Source organism: Heptranchias perlo, chromosome 25, assembly GCF_035084215.1.
Source record: "Heptranchias perlo isolate sHepPer1 chromosome 25, sHepPer1.hap1, whole genome shotgun sequence".
In the NCBI taxonomy this organism is placed as follows: Eukaryota; Metazoa; Chordata; class Chondrichthyes; order Hexanchiformes; family Hexanchidae; genus Heptranchias; species Heptranchias perlo.
Genome location: NC_090349.1, coordinates 21,071,509 through 21,090,234, shown reverse-complemented (window position 1 = coordinate 21,090,234; position 18,726 = coordinate 21,071,509). Strand labels below are relative to the sequence as shown.

The 18,726-nt window shown below is 42.6% G+C and overlaps 1 protein-coding gene across 2 annotated transcripts in view; it reads right to left on the bottom strand.

Moving 5' to 3' along the window:
* The window catches only part of tesca (tescalcin a), a 52,894-nt gene that overhangs the window by 4,486 nt on the left and 29,682 nt on the right, over nucleotides 1-18,726 (bottom strand). The window contains exons 6-8 of one of the 2 annotated variants that reach the window (XM_068005714.1): nucleotides 18,067-18,128; nucleotides 15,796-15,900; nucleotides 4,280-4,327 (exon numbers count right to left, since the gene is read on the bottom strand). In XM_068005714.1, the coding sequence (XP_067861815.1) occupies nucleotides 4,280-4,327; nucleotides 15,796-15,900; nucleotides 18,067-18,128 (215 nt within the window). Of the gene's footprint in view, nucleotides 1-4,279; nucleotides 4,328-6,905; nucleotides 7,030-15,795; nucleotides 15,901-18,066; nucleotides 18,129-18,726 lie in introns of those variants that run through there. The other variant, XM_068005715.1, reaches the window with a different exon arrangement.

The following is an 18,726-nucleotide window of genomic DNA, read 5'->3' as shown; positions in this document are numbered from 1 at the left end:
ATTTGGTTTCCTTAATATGGAAGTTTTTCAGTGTTGTTTTGAAGATAAAAGTAGTAAAGTTTGATTGGACGTGAAGGATATTGATAATTTTACAATGGTAAATCTGAAGGTATATTAGTTCAGGACTTTTTCCACAATAGATTATAGAAAAGTTCACTTTCAGGTATACATTATAATTGGGTAGATGCAATAACCACATTTGTATCTCTTATGAAAACTGTGGGACTGAATGCAGTACCGCGATCAATCACAATTATACATGTATACCAGTGGATCTCCTGCAGTGTTACGCATGGTGAGTCAGAAGTTATGCTATTTCAAGGGATGTGGAAGCGGAGGAAGGCTGCACATTTCCAGTGAAAGAGTTCCTGCCCAAAGACAGTGACGCAAGTGCATTTTTGATTAGCTTCTGGGGAAAAAGAATTAGTATTTTCCTTGCCCATGGCAGTTAGATCAGTTTTTTTTAAAAAAGCTGTGTAAATAAATCTTCACGTTAACAATCCTTTCCAAACTCTCAGTATAAACAAAAAATTAGGTACTGTAACCATTTGGAATACATTTGAAAAAATAAAGGTTCTACACTTTGTCCATCTCTCTAAGACAACTTTATAAGCAAGTTTTATCAAGTTACTGTAAAACATGTAATTTTTATGCTTTCACTATGTTAGACACCTCATTTTGAGCCTTCAGCATTCAAGTTTGTGAGAAAGAAAAATAGCAGATGAAAATGTTTTGAAAAATCACTGAGATTTTTGCCACTTCTCATAATTACAGAACTCTGATGTGTTACTGTTTTAGGAATATGAAATTTGAACCAACCAACAGTCTGTGGCACCCGAAGGCTGGCTGGCAGGAAGTGTGTGCAGATGTACCATTTTAAACATAAATTTAGCACATCCGTTCAACTTGAAAGTTTCATGCATGCAAAGTAAAGTCTGTGTCAAATGTGCACCTGGTGGTTCATGATCATAAAATAGCAACAGATACAACTGAATAATTGTAAACAAAAAAAACGCAGCAATTTTCTGGTGCTTTCTGGTGACTCTGATAATTTGGCCTCTCCCAAAGTGTAGCATCTGGGGATTTACCAGCAAGTGCCAAGCTAAAGACAAACTCCTCTCAGTAACAGCAATCAGCATCTATTGACCTCAGGATGTGCAGTGATTTACAAGTAACTGATAATCTAACGTGTTGGAGAAGACATGGCTGGAGGCGACAGAGGTGTGAATGATAACTTGACTGATGGTCAGGCTGAAGGACAGAGTTGAGCAGTGTTCCAGAGGTGGAAATAGGCAGTCTTGGTTATGGGTAGGATATGGGTTTAATGCTTAGCTGTGGGTCAAAAAGAACACTAGGATTGTGCACTGCCAGGTTCAGCTTGGGAGAAAGATTAAATTAGTGGATAGCTTGCAACAATCTTTGTGTGAATGGAGGATTGCTTTGAGCTTGCCGATGTTAAGTTGGAGAAGATTCTGGCTCGTGTGTTACACCAGAAGAGCATGGCGGTAGCAATGAGGTTGAGAGTGTGGGCACAGAGATAGAACTGGATATTGATAGCATTCACATGGAAGCTGACCCCATGCCTACAGATGATGTCACTGAGGGTCAACATACAAGGAAATAGGAGTGTCCCAGGGATACACTTGTGCGGACTCCCAAGATGACCACACAGGGTGGGAGGAGAATCCATTAAGATGTATAATGGCGTTGTGGCAGGTTGGAGTAAAGATGAGTGAGGACAATGCCACAGTGGTACACTGTGGAGAAGAGAGTGATGATGGCGGATTAAATGATTGAAGCTGTTTTGATTTCTGCAGAGAGATCAGGGAGGAAGATGGTGGGGGCGGCGGGGAGATAGTTTGGCATGGTCACAACCACAAAGAATGTCAATGACTTTGACCGAGGCAGTCTTGGGGCTATAACCAAACTGATGGATTAAAACGGGGAACCCACCAGAAATACATTCTGTAGTCTTAAAGGGGAAGGCCATGTTAATCACCGCTCCATTTTAGCAATAGACAGCTTTTCTCAAGCATGTCGTTTTATGCCCATTAGGAAAGGGCTATGAGCATGTAAATGCTCCGATGGTTATTACATAATATATGATACAACACTCCAGTCATTATAAAATAGTAACTTACCTCTGACTTACTGTGAGCAACATCATGGGTTATCTGGTATATTTATTTATTAAATGCATACTTGTTATGTTTTTGCTCACATCATATTACAGGCTTCTGGTGCACTATTGTAAACTAATATCTGAACTTCTTGATCCTCTGAGCTCAGTGGACAAGGTTGTCTATCGCTGCTGAACTTTGGGGTCCTCCAACAAGTTTACGGGTCGGCGTCGAGCATTTACTAGCTTTGCTCACGATCGTTGTCAAAATATGATGTGGTTGCACCTGAGATGTGACCATTTCCATCTTCACAGTTTAGGTTTATGATTGGCTGCTTTTCCATCAAAAACATTTTTGTTTTTAAAAACAAAAGAGCCTCTAAGATGGATGATTGGAGCAGGAAGGCAAAAAAAGAAAAAGGTAAAATAAATATTTTAAATGTAAAGAATAAATGGTTGAAGCAGGTAGGGAAAAGAAGTCAAATTGAAGTTAAAATAAAAAAGGACAGAGAACACAAAAAGGGCAACTGCTTGAGCACAAGAAAAGTGTTTACCTTTTTTTAAGTAAAATTGCTTCAGTAATTCTGTCCCAGATTATTAACTAACAGTCACTTGGACGAGTGTGGATTGATTAGGGAAAGCCAGCACGGATTTGTTAAAGGCAAATCGTGTTTAACTAACCTGACAGAGTTTTTTGATGAGGTAACAGAGAGGGTAGATGAGGGCAATGCAGCTGATGTGGTGTATGTGGACTTTCAAAAGGCGTTTGATAAAGTGCCGCATGGTAGGCTTGTCATCAAAATTGCGGCCCATAGAATTAAGGGGGCAGTAGCAACACGGATACAGAATTGGCTAAGTGACAGGAAACAGAGTAGTGGTGAACGGTTGTCTTTCGGACTGGAGGGAGGTGTACAGTGGTGTTCCCTGGGGTCGGTGCTGGGACCACTGCTTTTCTTAATATATATTAAATGACTTGGACTTGGGTGTACAGGGCACAATTTCAAAATTTGCAGATGACACAAAACTTGGAAGGGTAGTGAACAGTGAGGAGGATAGTGATAGCCTTCAGGAGGATATAGACAGGCTGGTAGCATGAGCAGACACATGGCAGATGAAATTTAACATAGAAAAATGCGAGGTTATGCATTTCCGTAGGAAAAATGAGGAGAGGCAATATAAACTAAAGGGCACAATTCTAAAAGGGGTAAAGGAACAGAGATATCTGGGGATATATGTACACAAATCGTTGAAGGTGGCAGGGCAGGTTGAGAAAGTGGTTAAAAAAGTATACGGGATCCTGGGCTTTACAAATAGAGGTATAGAGTACAAAAGCAAGGAAGTCATGATGAACCTTTATAAAATACTGGTTCGGCCACAACTGGAGTATTGTGTCCAGTTCTGGGCACTGCACTTTAGGAAAGATGTGAAGGCCTTGGAGAGAGTGCAGAAGAGATTTACTAGAATGATTCCAGGGATGAGGGACTTTAGTTCTGTGGATAGATTGGAGAAGCTGGGGTTGTTCTCCATGGAACAGAGAAGGTTGTGAGGAGATTTGATAGAGGTATTCAAAATCATGAAAGGTCTAGATAGAGAGAAACTGTTCCCATTGGCAGAAGGGTCAAGAACTAGAGGGCATAGATTTAAGGTGATTGGCATAAGAATTAAAGGTGACATGAGGAAAAGCTTTTTTACACAGCGAGTGGTTAGGATCTGGAATGCACTGACCAAGGGGATGGTGGAGGCAGATTCAATCATGGCCTTCAAAAGGGAACTGGATAAGTACTTGAATGGAAAAAAATTTGCAGGGCTACGGGGATAGGGTGGGGGAGTGGGACTAGCTGGATTGCTCTTGCATAGAGCCGGTGTGGATTCGATGGGCCGAATGGCCTCCTGTGCTGTAACCTTTCTATGATTCTAGTTTAGGGTTAATATTGGAGTAATAAAGCTGTTCCTGATATTTGAGTACCTAAATACTGCAACATATATATTTAGCATCAATGTGGTGAGCTGAAAACTAACCAAACCGGTTGATCTAGGAGTTGCTCTGAATCCGTCAGCAGACATTCGTATGACATGATGTTCAGTATTGGTTAAGGCCTGTTTTCAATTCAGCACATTTGGTATTCATTTCATTTGTTTTTAAGGGAAACAAATACAGACCTTAAGGAAGTCGTGAAAGGTTATTCCATCATACAGTTGATCAGGTTCCTGGAGAAATAAAATAAAAGTTAAACTAAAATTATTACTGTGAAATGTTACAATACAAATGAGTATAAAAATTAGTATATTTTATTTGTTCAGTGCTCAGTGTATTCTTCAGAAAGTGTGATTTAATACCTTTAAATTCATGTCTGTTGCAACCTAAAATTACATGACACGCAGTATTTAGAGAATTTATATCATACCATCTTTATTCATTTTTAAAGTTAATTCTCAGGATATGGGTGTTGCTGGCGAGGCTGGCATTTATTGCTCATCCCTAGTTGCCCTGAGAAGGTGTTGCTGAGCCGCCTTCTTGAAAAGCTACTGCCCGTGTGGCGAGGGTGCTCCCACAATGCTGTTAGGTAGGTAGTGCCAGGATTTCGACCCAGTGATGATGATGGAATGGTGATGTATATCCAAGTCAGCATGATGTGTGACTTGGAGGAGAACTTGGAGGTGGTGGTGTTCCCATGCACCTCCTGCTCTTGTCCTTCCAGATGGTGGGGGTCATGGGTTTGGGAGGTGCTGCTGAAGAAGCCTTGGTTAGTTGTTGCAGTACACACTGCAGCCGTGGTACACCGGTAGTGGAGAGGGTGGATGTTTAGGCTAGTGGATGAGGTGCCAATCAAGTGGACTGCTTTGTCCTGGATGGTGTTGAGCTTCTTGAATGCTGATGCAGCTGCACTCATCCAGGTAAGTGGAGAATATTCCATCATACTTCTGACTTATGCCTTGTAAGTGGGAGAGAGGCTTTGCAGAGTCAGAAGGTGATCCACTCCGACCTCCTCTAGTAGACATGGCATTTATGGTCATTCCAAGAAACCACATTTTTAAAACGTTGAGCTATCTGTTGCAATCTGTTCTCATGCTCTTTTATTCACATGACTTCCTACCACACTCTATAAACTGTTTATTGCAGTAATCTCAATTCTGTTTCTCTTACCTAAAGCAAATCAATGTGCTGTAAAGATAGTTATAAACATGCTTTAGGCCATTTTGTTATTTTTATATTTACGGTGTAAACTCAGCAAAAGTAGTAGAAACCGCCTGTGAGTAACACTTCTGGCAAACTGTCAGTCTTTAGTTCCAAGACAGTACAATTTCTGTGACTGAGTAAAAACTTTGAGCATCAGCAAGGCCTCTCACAGTCAGTTAGTCAGTGTCTTCCTTGCCTAAACCTGCGGCATGTTACGAACACTAATTTGTAATTATAGTTACTAGGGCAATAAGGCAACATGCTGCCTCAGGAAAATGCCCAATTACATAGATTTTGTTTTTGCTGAACACACAGGTTTTGCACCTTCCAATTCACTTGCACAAAATTTTACAACAATACCTCTCGTAAGCTGTGCTGTGACAGTTTTAAAAAAAAAAGGCTTTCCCACCCGAATAGGAAAACATTTGCCTCAAAAAGGCACTGTCATCCAAATGTTCAGGTTTATAGAGGGTTTTGAAGTCAAAAGGAAAATAAGGTGGTAAGAGTCTGATTAAAAGATCACATGCCACCCGAGTGAGTGGATTGGCACTGGTACAAGGGGTAGTGCTAAGCCAAAAGGTAAATGGAGTTCCTGGTACTGGAAATCCACTGAACTCAAAATGTTAGGATTCTAAACTAATGGATAATTGCCCTAACTGCAGTGGCACTGCAGCAGATAGCACGAGTCCTTACGAATTACCCTTGGAAAAACTAGGGCTGTTTTTGTTAGAACAGAGATGATTATGGGGGATTTTGTTAGAGGTGTACAAAATTATGAAGGGATGGGACAGAGTAGATTGAAACAGTGTGTTTCCAGTGATTGAAGGGTCTAGAACACGGGGAACATATAGATAACATTAAACGTAAGAGATTTAGGACAGCAAGAAGGAGAAATGTTTTACGCAGAGGATTGTGAGTTTATGGAATGCACTACCGGAGTTGATGATTGCAGCACCGACCATATCAACTTTTAAGAATAGGTGGTTGAAAGAAAGGGGGACAAAGAGGAATGGGGTGGGCACATGCGACTACTGCTCGTGTGGAGGATAAACACCAATGCGGACTTGTTGGGCCAAACAGCCTGTTGTAGTTTCTATGTAATTCTGATCTGAAACATGTCCCAGCCATGGAAGATGAGCTGCCATGAGACTCAAACCCAGACCCTTCAGTTGTAGATAGATTACCAACTGATGCTGACACTACATGGATCATGAATGCTGGTATTCACTCTATTATACAACAAAGAGCACTGCATTCTGTGCATTCAGCTGTATGAACCAAAAAGTAGGGCTAGAAAGACTCCACTTCAGGTTTCTGAGAGCCTTTGTAGCCAGAGATTGAGCGGAACAAGCAGGTGAGATTTCTGAGTAGATAACACCCCATCAAACACTAGATCAAGGTAATGGGCATACTAATTGAAGGGTTTTGAAATTTTGAGCATGATTTCCTTCTCATCTTCAAAGGAACTAATAGATCGAACTTCATAGGATTTTGGTGCATTCATTTTTGTGAAATCTGGGAAAGTTCATATGGACGTAACCAGAATGGCTTCATGCATTAATAGCAACAGCTGCATTGGGAGTACCAGAAAGAGATTTGGGCCTTGTCTGCTTTGTTACTGGTTCGCTCTGTGCAGACATTTCGGTCCGAAGTCAGTAGGACAGTTCACTTGGTGTTAGGTGAGTTGTAGAAAGTGAACTCTGCTGCCTGTAAGATCCATTTTGGCAGGCAACTGTAGATGAGAACAACCAACTATCAGTCGGGCAAACGATTTGGCACAGTGCAGCATCTAATATCAAGCCCTGCCAATTTTTGCACTTAACCACGTAAAGCGCAACTTGTTGCCCCAAACTGCAAATTTGCACTGAAAAATCCTGCCAATTTGCAGATCTGAGAGATATTTACTTGCTGCAACGAATCACTAGCTACATCAGGCATACCTAGAAAACCTTTTAAGGGGATTATGAAAGGTAGCAAGACTTTTACTATCCCTGAACAAACCTCACATTCTATTACTAGTGGAGAAGTTCTTCAAGCCACAGCACTCCAGTTCTAAGCAGCATGTGGTGCCTTACACATTGAACCAGGATAACCATAAGAGTGGTAGCTCCCTGCAATAATAAATACCTTTTCTGTCTGGCATACCTTAGGATCTAGCTCAAACTTTGGAATCTACCCATTGACAGGACAAACCAAGAGTACCCTTCCAAAGTGGAATAGTAGTAGATACATAAGGGTGCCTGAGTTGTAACCCACATAGGAATACTTCTCAGAAGCACCCCAGCATAAAGGGCTTTAGAAGCCAGTGTAGTCACTCAGGCGGGTCTCTTAAAAGCTCCATTGTTACAGTTAATAGCACCCAAGCCATATTGAAAGAAGGACGTACAAGGGACACCACAATTTTTAATTCAGTTAAATGCGGATACTATTCCAATTAGATGCCTGTAAGGTTCACGTATCAGTAGCAGACTGCCTTGCTCCAAGTTTATATCCAATCCGTGGGTTTATCCGTATCGTCCATGTGGGTTATGCCACAATGTTCAAAACAAAAACACCCCCACCCTCTGAAATTCCTCAGGCTGTACGTCGTCCCAAGGAATGTATGACTCAATGTAATAGAAAGTTTGTAAGATTGCACGTCAAGACCCTGGAGCTATTGATACACCCACCAATTTATGGTTGCACACCAGGCCTGTCTAGCTGAACTTGCTGACGCGGTAACAAAAATCTGTATTTCAACTGGTAAGGTTGAAAAATAACTAAGTGCGCAATCTTTTGAAGGGCAATCAGTATCAGTAAGATTTTCTCTCTCTCTTCCTCACCTCAGATGCATTCCTTCCTGGCTTTAGCCATTCCTAGTTTAGGACTAGGCAGGAAAAATAAGCATACACTTAGCCGAACTACCCTTAACTCTTTTCTAACGGGGAAAAAAAAAGGCACAGATGTCTGACACGGTAGTGGTAAAGTACATCAATATGCAGTGGAAACAACCTCAGTGGACTTTGTAGAGAACATGTACAATTGCACCCACAAAGGAATTCACACCAGAGCCTGCCACATCAGGGAAACACAAAACCCCCTAACTGTTCTTTCAAACAGAGGGGATTTGAGAAAGAACTTTTTCACCCAGAGGGTGGTTGGAGTCTGGAACTCACTGCCTGAAAGGGTTGTGGAGGCAGGAACCCTCACAATATTCAAGAAGCATTTGGATGAGCACTTGAAATGCCATAGCATACAAGGCTACGGACCAAATGCTGGAATATGGGATTAGAGTAGACAGGGCTGATGGCCGGCGCGGACACGATGGGCCGAAGGGCCTCTATCCGTGCTGTATAACTCTATGACTCTATGACATAAGATGTAACAATATAACTCCCCATTTGTAGGAGATTCAGAAAAACACACATTTCAATTGCTTCTGCTCCATATTCCTAAGCCCGTACTGGAAAGGCGCTCTGTTGTACATAATCACTGATTTCACAGGTTCGAGAAGAGCAAGAAAAATAGGGTATGAGTAATCTTCATAAACTATACCTTAGGGTGCTGCACTTAATAGCATAAATTGGACATGTAGAATGTATAAAGGGGCGAGAGCGGAGACCCGAACGTGTAAAGCAGTGAAAGCAGCGAGTCTGAAACAGACAGAAAAATCAAAAAGTGGTGTCACAACACAAGGAGGAGCATAGCTGCACGGGGGCACAAGAAAGTGTAGAAATGCAATTGTTATAGGGGATTCGAGAGTCAGGGGGATAGGCGTTTCTGCAACTGCAGATATGAGTCTCGAATGGTGTGTTGCCTCCCTGGTGCCAGGGTAGAGGATATCACTGTGGGTGCAGGACATTCTGCGAGGGGAAGGGGAACAGCCAGAAGTCATGGTCCATGTTGGAACCAATGATGTAGGTAGGAAAAGGGTTGTGGTCCTACAGGCAGAGTTTCCTGAGCTAGGAAGCAGATTAAAGAACAGGACCACAAAGGTGATAATCTCTGGATTACCCACAGTACCACGTACAAGTGAGTACAGAAACAGGAAGATAGTGCAGGTTAATGTGTGGCTGGAGAAGTGGTGCAGGAGGGAGGGCTTCAGATTCCTGGGACATTGGGACCTGTACAAGCCAGATGGTTGCACCTGAACAGGGCTGGGACCAATGATCTCACAGGGAGGTTAACTAATGCTGTGGGGGAGGATTTAAACTAATTTGGCAGGGGGATAGGCACCAGAATGCATCAGCAGAGAGGGGAGACAAGGTGCATAGAAAACTGGGAGGGACAAACAGCAACTGAATAAACAATAGTGTAGAAAGCAGAAATTAGATGGATGAAAAAAGCAAAGCCAACTAGCATAGTGTTGGAATGAATGGAATTTGTGTTAATGCAAGGAGTATTACGTATAAGGTTGACCAGCCACAGGTGCAAGTTGCCACATAGGGTTATGATATAGTGGCTATTACGGAGACCTGGCTTAAACGTGGGCAGGGATGGGAACTAAACATTCCTGGCGACAATGTATTCAGGAGAGATAGGGAAGGAAAAAAGACGGGGGTGGGGAATGGGCCCGATGTTAGCAGGGCTGCGGGTTCTTGGGGGGGCTATCGGGTGCATTGGTAACGTGCCCGGTGAAATTAGTCAGTTTCCCGCGCAATTGTAGGATCCAGTCCACTAATTGGATCCACTTACCTGCTCCTCCGGGTTCCCCACTGCTGATCTGCGCGTCGGGCGGGCTGCGCATGCGCAGTAAGATCTGTTAGCTGGAGGCGCTCTATTTAAAGGGGCAGTCCTCCACTGACAGATGCTGCAACAAATAGCAAAAATTACAGCATAGAGTAGCCCATGGGGAAGGCTGCTCCCAATTTAATGATGCCTCACTCCAGGTATCAATACATGGGGTGAGGAGGAGGGGGAGGACAGAGATCTTCCTCCCGGCGTGCGGGAGGAAGCGGCCTGCCTCTGCCACCAGGAAGGCCTGGCTCGAGGTGGCAGAGGAGGTCACCGGCGCAACCTACATATCGCCCACCTGCATACAGTGCAGGAGGCGCTCCAATGACCTCAGCAGGTCAGCCAAAGTGAGTACACGTAGTCTTTCCCCTACACTCCGTCTGCCACATCACTGCCCCCACCCCACATCTCCTTCAGCACTGCCAACACAACTCTGTCACATCACCCCTCATACCCACTCAAACCTCATCCTCATCTTACCTGCACCTACTCACCTCGCCAGTACTCATCCCGCCACTACCACTCAACCCAATCCTCATACAATCTCATGGCTCTTTTTTTTATTCGTTCACGGGATGTGGGCGTCGCTGGCGAGGCCAGCATTTATTGCCCATCCCTAATTGCCCTCGAGAAGGTGGTGGTGCGCCGCCTTCTTGAACCGCTGCAGTCCGTGTGGTGACGGTTCTCCCACAGTGCTGTTAGGAAGGGAGTTCCAGGATTTTGACCCAGCGACAATGAAGGAACGGCGATATATTTCCAAGTCGGGATGGTGTGTGACTTGGAGGGGAACGTGCAGGTGGTGTTGTTCCCATGCGCCTGCTGCTCTTGTCCTTCTAGGTGGTAGAGGTCGCGGGTTTGGGAGGTGCTGTCGAAGAAGCCTTGGCGAGTTGCTGCAGTGCATCCTGTGGATGGTGCACACTGCGGTCACAGTGTGCCGGTGGTGAAGGGAGTGAATGTTTAGGGTGGTGGATGGGGTGCCAATCAAGCGGGCTGCTTTATCTTGGATGGTGTTGAGCTTCTTGAGTGTTGTTGGAGCTGCACTCATCCAGGCAAGTGGAGAGTATTCCATCACACTCCTGACTTGTGCCTTGTAGATGGTGGAAAGGCTTTGGGGAGTCAGGAGGTGAGTCACTCGCCGCAGAATACCCAGCCTCTGACCTGCTCTCGTAGCCACAGTATTTATATGGCTGGTCCAGTTAAGTTTCTGGTCAATGGTGACCCTCAGGATGTTGATGGTGGGGGATTCGGCGATGGTAATGCCGTTGAATGTCAAGGGGAGGTGGTTAGACTCTCTCTTGTTGGAGATGGTCATTGCCTGACACTTATCTGGCGCGAATGTTACTTGCCACTTATGAGCCCAAGCCTGGATGTTGTCCAGGTCTTGCTGCATGCGGGCTTGGACTGCTTCATTATCTGAGGGGTTGACAGCTGCAACACGTCCATTTGATCTGGGAGTGTTTTCCCCCAGTGTGGGAAACAGTCCCACTTTGTTCTAAAATCCCACATAGTCCCTTAATCAGGTCAGTTAATGATCTGAAATACCTAAATAAATACTGTCAAGTGGCATCCCGCTGGCTTTAATTGCCTGCGGGATTCCCACCAGCGGGGGCTGCGCGCGCACGCCGGCGCGTCAGCGGGGAACCCGGAAGTGCGCGGGTTCGGGGCGGGCTCCAGTACCGCGCCGGGATTCTCCGATTTTCGGTGCCCCCCCCGCCAAGAACGCACCCGATAGCGGGTGCTAAAATAGAGCCCACTATTACAGTTCTACAGAGGGACGATATACGAGGGGGTTCAAAGACTGAATCTATTTGGTTAGAGTTAAAGAACAGAAAAGGAGCTGTTCCATTGCTGAGTGTTTACTATAGACCCCCAAATAGTGAGAAGGAGATAGAGGAGCAAATCTGTAGGCAAATTACATAGAAATGTAAAAATAATAAAGCAGTACTAGTAGGGGACTTCAGTTACCCTAATATAGACTGAGGAAAAAACAGAGTAAAGGGCAAGGAGTGTAAAGAATTCCTAAAATGTGTACAGGAGATCTTTCTTAATCAGTATGTTTCCAGCCCAACAAGGAAGGAAGCAGTGCTGGATCTAGTTCTGGGGAATGAAGTAGGGCAAGTGGAGTGTGTTTCAGTGGGATAACATCTGGGTAATAGCGATCATATAATTAGGTTTAAAGTAGTTATGGAAAGGGATAAAGAAAAATCAAAGGTGAAAATATCCGACTGGAAGAGAGCCAATTTCACTGATTTGAGAAGGGATCTAGCACAGGTGGACTGGAAACAAAGATTGGACAGGAAAACAGTAAATGAGCAAAGGCAGGCCTTCAAGGTGGAGGTAGTTTGGGTATAAACCAAGCATATTCCCATGAGGAGGAAAGATTGTGCATCCAAAGCTAGAACCTGGATGATTGAGGAAATAGAGGTTAAAATAAAACAGAAAAAGGATGTTTATGACAAATGTCAGGTACAGATTACAGTCGAAAACCAGGCAGAATACTGAGAGTGCAGGGGGAAATTGAAAAACGATATAAGGGCAAGGAGAGAATATGAGAAAAGATTAGCGGGTATCATAAAAGGGAACCCAAAAATCTTTTATAAACATACAAAGTAAAAGGATAGCGAAAGAAATGGTGGGGCTGATTAGGGACAAAAAAGGAAATCATCTTGTGGCGGCAGAGGGCATGACTGAGGTACTGAATGAGTACTTCGCATCTGTCTTCACAAAAGAAGAGGATGAAGTTAATGTTGCAGTAGAGGAGGGGGGAGTAGAGTTATTGGATAAGGTAAAAATAGAAAGGAGGTGCTAAATAGGTTGGCATCACTCAAAGTTAACAAGTCACCTGGTCCAGATGGGATGCATTCTCAGTTGCTTGAGGGAAGCTCGGGTGGAGATAGCAGAAGCTCTGACCACAATCTTTCAGTCCTCCTTGGATATGGGTGTGGTGCCAGAGGTCTGGAGGATTGCAAATGTTATGCCCCTTTTCAAAAAAGGGGAGAAGGATGAACCTGGTAACTACAGGTCAGTCAGTCTAATGTCAGTGGTGGGAAAACTACTAGAGACCATTGTCGAGGACAAAATTAATTCTTGCTTGAAGCATGGGTTAATAAGGGACAGCCAGCACGGATTTGTTAAAGGCAAATCGTGTCTGACTAACCTGATTGAGTTCTTTGGTGAAGTAACAGAGAGGGTTGATGAAGATAGTGCAGTAGATGTATATATGGACTTTCAAAAGGCATTTGATAAAGTACCACATAACACACATATTCAGAAAATAGAAGCACATGGGTTTAAAGGGACGATGGTAAGTTGGGTATGTAATTGGCTAAGGGATAGGGGGCAGAGAGTAGTGGTGAACAGATGTTTTTCTGACTGGAGAAAAGTATGCGGTGGGGTTCCCCCAGAAGTCAGTATTAGGACCATTGCTTTTCTTATATAAAAATGACCTGGACTTGGGTATAGAGAGTACAATTTCGCAGTTTGCAGATGATACAAAACTTGTCAATGTAGTAAATAGTGAGCAAAATAGAAGCAGGAAAGGAATGTTGCTCATCTGGAATTATGAAATTTTTTTCCAAATAAAGGCCTCCTCCACATACCTACGTTCCATCCTGTGTTGCACTTTGACACACTAGGAAGCTCAAGATAGGGAGTAGAGTAACTGCCAATTTTAATTGCAGTTTGTGTAGTTAGAAAAGTAATCCAGTACCCAAAGTAGGGTAAGTCAAGCTGACTTTTCTTTGCAGTAAGAAACAATATTAATAGATTGTTGGTGTTCCAAAACATTATATAATACAGATTGTAGGTTAAACACAAGTCTCTCTATGGTTTGCCCAAGGCCCAAAAACAATGTACACTGTTGCTGCATTGTGAAAATATTTTACTGTATACCACTCAAACTGTTTGGTGTTTCCCTTTGAGTCCTTTGTTATAAGAGCATGCATTTGCAGAGAACAACCCACATATGTATCAAAATGCAGTATCTTACATTTCTATAAGATGTCTCTGAATGCTTTACAGGGTGGATACTAAACAGGAGGAAGAAAGGGAAAAGAGGGGATGGGAGAAGATGAAAGCACTGCCTATAGGAGCACTGCTAATAGAAAGAGAGGTAACAGTGAGGAAGGGAATTCCAGAAGGTTGTGGCATGGTAACTAAAGGAGCAGCAACCAATGCTTGAGTAGAGGGAGTGGGAAACTAGAAATAGGTTTGTGTCAGAGAGTGAAGGTATGCAAGGATTGACATGGATTGGGGTGATGGGGAAGTGGCCTTAGCACAGCTGAGAATGTGGCTCAAGGTATTCTGGATTATTTGTAGTTTAAGGATAGAAATGGGGAGGCTGGAAAGAAAAGCATTGGAGAAGTCTAGGCTCGATGTGATAAAGGCATGGATTAGGGTTTCAGTGGCACATGTAAAGGGATTTTACTTGATTGATTACATCATTCTCCTCTGAAGACTAAATATTTATAATTATACAGTGATAATTTGCATTGGTAGAACTGCTGTTTAACTTCTTTACAGGATTACACGTGATGTATTCAGCTGTTTTGTTAAACACATACCAAGTATCACCAGCCGTTATATTAAAATGAATGTCAAGGTCATTTAAAATTCCAGACAGGCCGATCACATATAAACAAATCCTCCTATGTTTCTGCAACTTCTCTACATGTGGCGAGTCATTACAGATTACTTATCCTCAGCCACGCATTTTTATTTAGTTAGATGACAATTCTTTGTAAAATCAGAGTAAGGGGAGGCTGGTGGACCCCCAATTTACTGCAGCATGGAGTGCTATAATTCATGTTCACTCTGTATGCCATCTCTGAGCACAGACCAAGCACTCTCCCACAGGGAGGGGGATAATGCAGAGGGAGAGTCCCCACCCTATTTGCAAGAAAATACCTTAAAAATAATGGCTGGCGTTTTCTGTTTACGTGTTGGCCAGCCTGCAAATAAGGCATGTTCATTTTAATGGGCTGAAATTTGCAAGCCATTGTGTGCGGAAGCGGAGAATTACAGCCAATGGGTCTCCCCATAAAAAAGGAAACAAAAAAATGAAACATAAAAACCTTTTAACACCACAGTGGGCAGTAAAATTTTTTAAAGTGTTATCCTTTTTACCAGTGGGCCATTTTGCCTTCAAAAGGACAGACCTCCAACTGTTTGAGGTCATGCAGTCAGGCGTGTGGGAGCCCCTGTTGTTAAAATTGCATCCAGTTCATACAGACCTTCTGTATTAAAGTATTCAAATCGCCTCTTTAACACCAGGATGGAGAATTCACTATGGTTCAATTCTGCTGGTGGTTAAGTCCTACTGTACATCAATCTAAAAATTCCTTCTGTACAAGAGCCATTATAAACTATTGTGACTATATGCATAAATGCTTCTGTTATGGTTTGTATAGTTTACCAAATCTTTCAAGATTATTTTCAAAGACGTTCTGCATTTTAAGCACTAAATTCAAAAGTCATCTCTCAGCAATTTAGAATAATTATCAGTGTGCACTCATACAGATGTTCTTCTCTCTGTGAGATCCTAAATACCCTCCATAAATAGAATACACGCCTGGAGCTTGCAGTTTGATAACCCTTTTCAGCCTTGACTCCTGACCATAACAGCCTCTCAGCTTTGTCACACAAAAGTCACAGTATGTATCCTCTTGCCTCTTTGTAGGACCTACAAAGTTTATAATTATGAAAAGAGTGGTATGGATGGAAAAGGAATCAAATATTACAGTAACATCTTGTAACTGTATGAACGTGAATCTAAAATGTCACAAACCATTTGTCCTACACAGATAGTTGCAGCCTCCAACATAGCAGCATCTGCAATTGATGAAAAAGTCTTTTCTGTAGTCGATGTCTTGGATAATAGTTCACCTACAATCTGAATAAAAAGTAGACAATACAGATTTTAAATTATATTACAGAGAATAATGAAAACCTAACAATTAGTTAGAAGGCAGTACATTAATTGAGGTCTTCTACATCATGAGAACCAGACTAGTGGTTTCAAAATGATGTTTGAATCCAGAGACTGAATTACACCCTTTAACTCACTCTTGTTGTATTCGTTTATACAGTAATGAGTAATTTATTTTAAAAGTTAATTTTTATTTACAATTGCACAGCTGCACAGTGAATGGACAGTTTCAAGATAGAACTTGCATTTATATAGCACCTGGACATCCCAAAGCGCTTCTCAGCCGATCAAGTACTTTTGAAGTGTAGTCACTGTTGTAATGTAAGCAAACACAGCAGCCAATTTGCGCTGTCTAACTCAGAGGCGAAAGTGCTCCCACTGAGCCAGGAGCAGTGAGATACGTGCAATAGTATTACTGCCAATTGTGATACAGGCCTCCCATCTTCCGCCATCCATAAACTTGAGCTAATCCAAAACTCTGCTGCCCGTATCCTAACTTGCACCAAGTCCCATTCACCCATCACCCCTGTGCTTCCTGACCTACATTGGCTCCCGGTCCGGGAAGGCCTCGATTTTAAAATTCTCATCCTTGATTTCAAATCCCTCATGGCCTCGCCCCTCCCTATCTCTGTAACCTCCTCCAGCCTACAGCACTCCACGATCTCTGCGTTCCTCCAATTCTTGCCTCTTGCGCATCCCCAATTTTATTGGTGGCCATGCCTTCAGATGCCTAGGTCCTAAGCTCTGGAATTCCCTCCCTAAACCTCTTCGCCTTTTTACCTCTTTCCTCCTTTAAGACGCTCCTTGAAACCTACCTCTTTGACCAAGCATTTGGTCACCTGTCCTAATATCCTTATGTGGCTCGGTGTCAAATTTTGTTTGATAACGCTCCTGTGAAGTGCCTTAGGATGTTTTACTACGTTAAAGGCGCCATATAAATGTTTGTTGCTGTTGAAGGTACACAACATCAAATAACAAGATGTGTGGTATTAAAAATTGATTCAGTAGTAGTTTGTCATGTTTGGTGATTTATTTGTGGTGGTTTGTTTTCTACTTCTACTTTGGAATTTTCTAACTCCACCATTGGCCTCACCAACATTTTTCATTGTTGCCTCTCTTCCATCCAGCTTGTCTTTCTGATTGCCACCTTTTGCTTCAGGCTTATGCCTCTTGTTGTGTCTCACCCTTTTGGTTCATTCTTCTCATTGTCACCACTTTACATTTTTCTTGTGACTCATCATCACTATTCTTCCTTGCAGCCTTTACCTCTGGTTATCATCACACTCCCTCCCAACCTGTCCTCAGTATTGATGCAGTTCCTCCTACTCTGTCCCTTTGATTGTAGCCATTCTCCTTTAAAGTCTGACTTCTAGCATGTCCCCCTCATCAGCACTCCTTTCCCTTCCATAATGCCCCTCTCATTCTCAGCAGACCCCTTCCCATCATTGGAGCTCACCCATTGGGTCACAGTTTTCCCTTCCAGCCTATTCTCTTAACATCCTCATCTCTCCCTTCTGGCTTTTCCCTCTTGTTGCCTCTATCTCTTCTACCCGGTCCCTTTTGTTGCCTCCATCTTTTCTGAACTGTCCATCTTGTTGCCTCTATTTCCCCTGCCCTGTCCTTCTTGCTGTTGCTACTATCCCTTTTGGTCAGACCCACCTGTTGTTGCTGCTCTCTTTGTAGAGTGTTATCTCATCTGACTGAACTTTATTTTTCAGTTATTTACTACAAGCATGCTGCCTGACATCCACCACACTCATGGATGAATAACCCTTTTATAAGATGTTAAATTCCCATGACTGAGCTCAGTTCTTTTTCACCTCTAAGTATGCCAAATGAAACTAATAATTTGACATAAAACAATTGATATCTCTCACCAATATGTAACATCACAATGATGCGCAGTATAAATAAGATACAAGACATGTCTTTGCAGTTTACAAATAATTAATTACTATTAATGTGTTCGGCTTACATAATTCACTTGCCTTTTGGGCTTAGGAGTTAGGTGCCCATCGCCTCATGTTTCCCATATTACATATATTTGGTACAGATTACATGGCATCAAATGCCATAATGTTAGCCTTTAAATACTTTGAATTTAAACAGTGAGACTAAAAGATATACAACCTCTCTTAATTCTTCCAAGGTGATTTTTCCATCTCCATTAGTGTCATACATGCGAAATAAAACTGGAAGAAATATAAGATAGTTTAAATTAGTGCAGATGAGCTTTACCCTATAGAGCAGTAAATGCTCCAACAATGTGCTTCAGAAAATTTGTTACTTACACAGCAATATTAATGCACACAATAACATCACCAAATATTATTAAGCAATTAATGATATTAAATTGGAAATACTATCAGACTGCTCAAGTTCTGAAGTAACTGAGCAGCTGATAAACAGAAGATTTAAAGCAAAATCATTTGCCTCTGAAAATAACTTCACTGCACAGCTACAATGATAAATGCAGTAAAAATAGGGATTTTTTTGTTATAAAATATTGGTATACGTGTTAACAGCTACTACAGAGGGTGTTAAAGGAGTACTCCATGATTCTGATTCTAAAAGGGGTAAATCAATCCCCTCCCTCTGTCTCAAGTGCACCTCCTGATTGGTTGACGATAGAGTTTCATTGGTGACGTCTATAGGATGTTAAGAGGCTGGACCATCCTATGGTGAGGGAGAAATACAGACATCACACAACAAAGGTTAAATTGAGGAGATGGTGAAATATTCAATAACATAAACCTGATTGTGTTATTTACACAATCTTTGTCCTTTCTG